General features: G+C 37.4%; 1 protein-coding gene across 1 annotated transcript; it reads left to right on the forward strand.

The window, feature by feature from the left end:
- The first annotated feature begins 1,919 nt into the window (after nucleotides 1-1,919).
- On the forward strand, nucleotides 1,920-3,495 carry LOC128549762 (uncharacterized). Its single transcript, XM_053527278.1, has 3 exons — nucleotides 1,920-2,082; nucleotides 2,507-2,766; nucleotides 2,964-3,495. The coding sequence occupies exons 1-3, from the start codon at nucleotides 2,059-2,061 to the stop codon at nucleotides 3,493-3,495; spliced, it is 816 nt and encodes a 271-aa protein (XP_053383253.1). The 5' UTR covers nucleotides 1,920-2,058.
- Nucleotides 3,496-6,790: the final 3,295 nt, after the last annotated feature.

Genomic DNA, 6,790 nt, shown 5'->3' on the forward strand with positions numbered 1-6,790 from the left:
GCATAAGCTACTTAGCCAGTTTCAGCATGGCTTTAGATCAGGTCACAGTTGTGAGACTCAGCTCATTAATTTCACTCAGGAACTTTACAATAACACTGAACAGGGTCAACAAACAGATGTCATTGTCATGGACTTCTCCAAGGCGTTAGACAAGGTCGGTCACATAAGACTAATTTATAAACTACAAAGCCTTGGTGTCAACCCACAAATTACCAATTGGGTCAAATCTTTCCTGTCCAACCGTTTCCCAGAAAGTCGCTGTTGATGTCATTTTTCCAGTGAACTTCTGTACTGTCTGGAGTTCCCAGGGTCTGTTCTTGGGCCATGTCTCTTCCTGGTATATATCAATGACTTACCAGACTCAGTCAAATGTAACGCAAGATGTTTGCAGATGACACCATAATATACCTTACCATCAACTCCATTTCAGATAGTGTATCTCTGCAACAAGACCGCATTACTTAGAAACCTGGGAGAGACATGGTCATGGAGTTCAACCCGGACAAGTGTGAAGTCCTTAGAATCTTTAGAAAGAAAAATCCCGTGGTCTACCCCTACAAACTTCACAATATAGAGTTAAAAACTTGTGAGGCAGCTAAATACCTAGGCATAACCATTTCCAAAGATCTAAACTGGTCCAAACATATTGACAATATCACTTCCAAAGCAACTGCCACTCTTCGCTTCATACAACGGAATGTGAAAACTGACAATAAAAAGGTCAAAATTGCTGCCTATAACACCTATGTCCGCCCTCAACTTGAGTACTGTTCAAGCGTCTGGCATCCTTGGCAAAAAACTCTCACTAGCAAAGTCGAAAACGTCCAAAGGTCAGCTGCTAGGTACGTCATGTACGACTACAGTTACACCAGTAGTGTTACACAAATGCTGAAAACTTTAGAATGGAATACACTCCAATATAGAAGGTTACACAACTCATTAGTAATGTTTTATAAAATAAGGACCCAGACAGTTGCAGTTGATCAATCTCATCTTATTCCAACTAGAAACCTAAATTACTTAATCCCCATGTCTCACACTCAGTACTTTTCTAACTCCTACTTCCCAAGGACCATCCGTCTCTGGAACTCCCTACCAACTTATGTTAAATCTAGCCCCAGTCTCGGTATCTTTAGAGAGAGGCTGGCGGTGGTCAGTATGTAATTCTATTGCCTCTGCCCCATTTTAACTGTAGCATACTGTCTTTTTTAGCTTTTATTATTTTAACATTGTAACATATCATTTCTTTAACAACTGTTTCTCTGACAGCTCCGCCCAGTGATAGTCGGAAATCGACGGTTGGGTGAAAGATGTAGATGTAGATGTTGAAATGTCTTTGGGTCGAAATACCTTGCTTGCAAAGGAATACTTCTTTGTATTTTATTTGTTTCTTTCGTTAAATTACAAAAATAAAAATAAAATAGATTTTGGCCATAAAATTAACATTATTCTAGCACCCGTACACGGATTTGGTACGTAGCTAAACGGAAGCAATGTTCTCGCTGGTTCCCTAACCTGGAGGTACTGTACAGTAAACAAACATGGCAGCGAAGTTCAGACAAGTGGCAAATTTTTGTGCCAAAAAAGGGTCGCCATTCCCTGTAATGTTAAGTTCTAATCCTGCAGGTCATCAAATAAGATGCCTTAGTCAGAACTGCACTACTATACCTGGACCAATTCCAGCAGAACCGTTAAGAAAGAAGTTCAGCATTCCAAAAGTTTTGTTGTGCATCAGTGCAGGGGTTTACGTGGGACAGTATATTGCTAAATCATTTGCAGCTTTCCTTGAAGAGACTGAAATGTTTGTGCCAGAAGATGATGATGATTAAAGAAGTAAATTTATGTAAGAATTGAAACAGATTGCAAAGTGTTGTGATAATATAATGGCAGTGGCTAGGTAGCCGGTTCTATATGTATCGTCGCACCACGTAATTTTACGCACACCTATTTCGACGCCATTTTTGTTTTGACCTCGTTTTCGATTAACTTGGAATTTCCGATGACGTAGTTACACGGTGCTTTCACTGAAAATCTCACGGTTCATTTCACCGGTAAACAATGTGGAAAGTTCGGGATTTGAAGGTATTTATCAACTTTATTTTATCATGTGCATGATTTTTGATGTTTTTACTAATGCAATTTTTAATCTGTTTTAAAAACGTTATTGTGGATGCTTAGATAAAAAAATGACGGAATTTTTGTTGTACGTCTGCAGTCCGCTTCCGGTGCTGTCAAAGTCACATGACTGTCATGTGACATATGTACGTCGTACTATATTATGCACTATTTTGGAAGGTGTACGCCTTATATACCAATGCATTACTCTTATGCACTTCAAAAAATGATTTACTTGCTGCAAGTTTGGTATCATCATCATACTCATTACAAGAAAACATACCATCAATAATGTTTTAGTAACTGATGAATTTGATAATTTTCACTCAAAAGGTAGCCTGGATTTTGCATCATTTATGATTACACCTAGCTTAATTATATGTCTTTTCAGAAACCTAAAGTCAGCTATAGGGTTTACTCCCCAACTTCAATGTCTACTGCCTTATCAGAGGTAAAAGAGACAGGAGAGGCAATAAGAAAGGTGGCAAAGAAGTATGGAATTCCAGAGTCATCACTGCGGCACAAGCTCAGTGGGCGTGTGAATCCAGAGGCAGTCAGGTCTGGTCCTCCAGCACTTTTCACGCAAGAAGAAGAGGCTCGGCTTGCAGATCACCTTAAATTCACAGCTTCTGTTGGATATGGTTATAGCAGGTATTTTTTGTTACATATTTATCTAAATAATGAAATAATGCATGCATGATTTGGAACCCAATTAATAATATAATAATATCTAATAAATGATAATAATAATAACAATAATCAATATGTATGTAGTATTAGTAATTATTATGGTAGCTAATAGTGGCATCTTTTCTTGTTAGCTTACAAACTTCCTACCTCAATTTCAGATCTGAAGTTCTTGATATCGCAACAGAGTACGCCATTGCTCTTGGTCACAGAGATAAGAGCAACCCACTTAGTTTCCGTTGGTATGAGGGGTTCAAGTCACGCTGGCCTGACCTTAACCTGATTAAGCCCAGAGGTCTTGAAATACAGCGAGCCAAGGCTACCACTGTTGACTGTGTGAGGAACTACTACACAGAGCTGGGCAGAATACTTACCAAGTATGATCTTAATGACAAGCCCGAACGCATCTACAATGTGGATGAAAAAGGTCTCTCAACAACCCATAAGCCACCACAAGTAATTGCTGGAAGTGGAACAAAGCCACCAAGCATCACATCCAATTCTCGGGTCACAGTGACAGTCCTTGGTTGTGGTAATGCGTTGGGATACCAGGTACCACCTTTCTTTGTATTTCCTGGCACACGAATGAGACAGGAGCTTCTTGAAGGCAAGATGCTGGTGCTAATGGTTACTGTCTCAGAGTCTGGCTGGAGCAATAGTGAGGTCTTCCAGCATACATGGAAACACACTTGATGAAATACTTACCTGAACGTAATAATGATCTTCCGGTTCTGTTGCTCTTTGACGGACACAGGTCACATGTGAATTTGAATCTGATTGAATGGGCTAGGAATCAGCATATTATATTATATGTACTACCCGCACACACTAGCCATGTGCTCCAGCCAATGGATGTAGGATGCTTTGGTCCATATGAGAGAATTTTCAATGAATTATCACATAGGTATATGCGTGAACATTGTGGACAGTCCATCACAAAGTACAATATATGTTCTATTGGATGTGCAGCTTACACAAGTGCTCTGTCTGTTGCTAATCTTCAGTCTGCTTTCCAAAAATCTGGTGTATATCCCTTTAATCCAGATGCTGTTGATTGTTCTAACTTTAAAGTAGCAGAAGTGCAGGAGCAAGAAAATCTAGAAGATGCACTTCCTGTCATCAAGAGGAGCTAAATGACATGCCATGTGATGATACATCAGCTGCATTCTTCAGGTGTAAAAGAAAAACCACTAAAGACCAAAAAAGACAAACAAAAAAGAGAAGACTTGTGTCTTATATTGTTAGTGGGCAAGCAATTACTGAGGAAGTTATAATAGATAAAATCATAGAACACCAACAGGCAGTAAACCCCCGCAAAAAATCAGCACAGGCCCCTCTGCCTGGCCCATCTGGACTGAATCATGCAAAACGACCAACAAGACCGCCTCTAAGAAAAGCAAAATCCTGTCTCCTGCTGCATCATTATCATCAGATGATGATGAGGATGACAAGTGCTGTGTCTGTAACAAATTCAGTCCAGATGAAGTCAGGAAGAGTACATCTCTTATATTTGTGAAGTGGGTAAAGTGTGACCAAGTAGGCTGCGAACACTGGGTACATCTTAAGTTTTGTACTAAAATAAAGTTGTTAGGCGGGGTGACAAATTCCTCTGCAAGCACTGCAGCCCAGAAGAATGAAAAAAACAAACTCAGACAATGTGTAATAAAAAGAAGCAGAATGATTGTTTATGTTCTTTACCACTTATGTTCAGAAAGGTTTTAATGTTTTCAGATTTATTTATCATTTGGCCTAAATATTGATTATCTACTTGTATCTACTGTTGTTTCAAGTTTTATTGCACCATTCAAGATAGTAATGGTGTAGCACATCACTTACAGTGATTGCACAAATATCTAAGCCAATCAAATGCGTTGTAACAAATATAATATTAGATGCGTTGAAATAGGTGTGTGAGAAAAAAAATGGCTGACCACACTAGCTGTTGTTTACTTTTGATTTCTGACAGTCAGTTGTTTAAAATAAGATATTGATGGTATGCTTCAATACATAAAAGGTAACTGCACATGCAGTATCATAGAGAGTCACGTATGTCACAGAATGAAAAAGCGCTGCCATGTTGCCTGTTAAGTGCGTCGAAACTGGTGAGTCTAGGATACATAACGTATATGTACATGTAAGGTTAAGGTAGCCGGTTTTGATAAACTGTATTATAAAGGATCGTTATATTAGTTAAATAAATTACATTTCTTGTGATTTATTATTTATATTTTGTGACTTACTTGTTTATTTAGCCGTATTTAGGCACTTATATCATATCTGTCGATACTTTGTTATGTTATCATGTCGTTTTTGTCACTGGCGTGTTTAAATGGCGCGTTTATAAATTCTTAAAATATCTTTTAATGATTTTTTGTAGTTTGTTATATATTGAAAAACATTTTTGATAGATGATGTCAACTGACGGCGATTCTTTAGCTTAGGTCATTTGTTATTATCTTTCGTATCTAGAATATTATGCTGCCTTAGATAAAGAGCTCATATGTTCAAAAAAAACAATTAGAACCAATCAAGTTATTGACTAATAAACAAATTGGCGGAGAAATTTTGTAGTAGTTAATTAATTAAAGACGCACAATCATAGAGGTGCGAAAGTGATGATCACCTACAATTATCACTTAAACGGGCGCAGGAAGGATCAAACGCCAGTATGTTCAGTTGAGCCTCATCATTTAATGTACATTGATGCTCTTTGTTTTGCCCTTTATTACTGTTTGTTTTGTTTTGTTTTAAGAATGAATCACAGTATCTCATATATGTATCGAGTACGTTTTAACAAAACAAATTGAAAATGTCGCCCGATATGATATGAGCGCGTAAATACGAAATATACCGGTTAAACACAAATAATAAATAATGAATTACAAGAAATGTAATTCATTAAACTAATATTATGATTCTTTATAATACAGTTTATTAAATCCGGCTACCTTGACTTACATGTTCATATACGATATCTATATATAGAGCCGGCGACCTAGACCTTTAGTCTAGGTAGCCGGAACCGGCTACTTAGACTAAAGGTCTAGGTAGCCGGAACCGGCTACCTAGCCACTGCCTAATATAATAGCTAGTCTTTTATAAACTATTTGGCTCACCATTCTCGATATCGACATTATGGATAAAATCCTGTTTTCCGGTATTAACCACTAATAAACGCCCGTTCCCGTTTTCACGGTGAGGGGGTATCGGCCATTACGCTACATGGCGGTAGTGTTTAGATTATCCTTTTTTGAAGTTTTAAACAAAGAAAATGAATAAAAAAAGTATTGCAGATTATCATTAAACATTGTTGTAATTAAGATATAGCAAAAATATCTTCAAAGTTTATTTAATTTTTGAAATTTTATCTTTTATTCTAAACTGCCGCTTCCGTGGCTCAATACCGAAGGTGTGAAATTATTAGCATTTTTCAAGATAAACAGATTATTTTTGCAAAAAAATTTTGCCGAAGTCGTAGAATAGTATTTTCATTGTGAGAAAGTAAGATCTTTCATAAATTCTTATCTTCTGGCAAAAATAATCGCTAATATTGTACACGGTCTTTATATCGGTTAATCTCGCCAACCCCCCTGACCCTATGTACGGAAATACTGGAAAACGGGATTTATCAATAATGTCGATATGGTCAATTGTCAGGTCTAGGAAAATGGTATATTTACAAATTAGGCTAAATGTCTAGTCTATGTTATACTGCTTAACAATCGTTATCGATTATAACTAGTAGGCGCTTTGTCAGGGATAGCTGTTAAATATAATAAGAATACAGAGATTATGTGCATCTCAAAGATAAAGTAAAAGAACTATTTTACAGGTCAGGTTAAAAAGTAAAAGCAGGAAGTTGAATTAGAACTGATAGAAGGGTGGTAGCTGCCCAACAAATACTTCCAAGTTGGAACTAGCTTGCAAATACACGGGGCGACTGTTCCACAGACTTATGCTTCTGGGGAAAAAAGGAGTTTGCATGATA

The sequence above is a fragment of the Mercenaria mercenaria genome, chromosome 2 (genome assembly GCF_021730395.1).
Source record: "Mercenaria mercenaria strain notata chromosome 2, MADL_Memer_1, whole genome shotgun sequence".
Classification (NCBI taxonomy): Eukaryota; Metazoa; Mollusca; class Bivalvia; order Venerida; family Veneridae; genus Mercenaria; species Mercenaria mercenaria.

Bases quoted from the DNA above. Each gene is read 5' to 3' on its own strand.
- LOC128549762 (XM_053527278.1), top strand. From the start codon at position 2,059: ATGTGGAAAGTTCGGGATTTGAAG. The intron at 2,083-2,506 runs GTATTTATCAAC...ATGTCTTTTCAG, and splicing joins GGAAAGTTCGGGATTTGAAG to AAACCTAAAGTCAGCTATAG. The intron at 2,767-2,963 runs GTATTTTTTGTT...CCTCAATTTCAG, and splicing joins GTTGGATATGGTTATAGCAG to ATCTGAAGTTCTTGATATCG.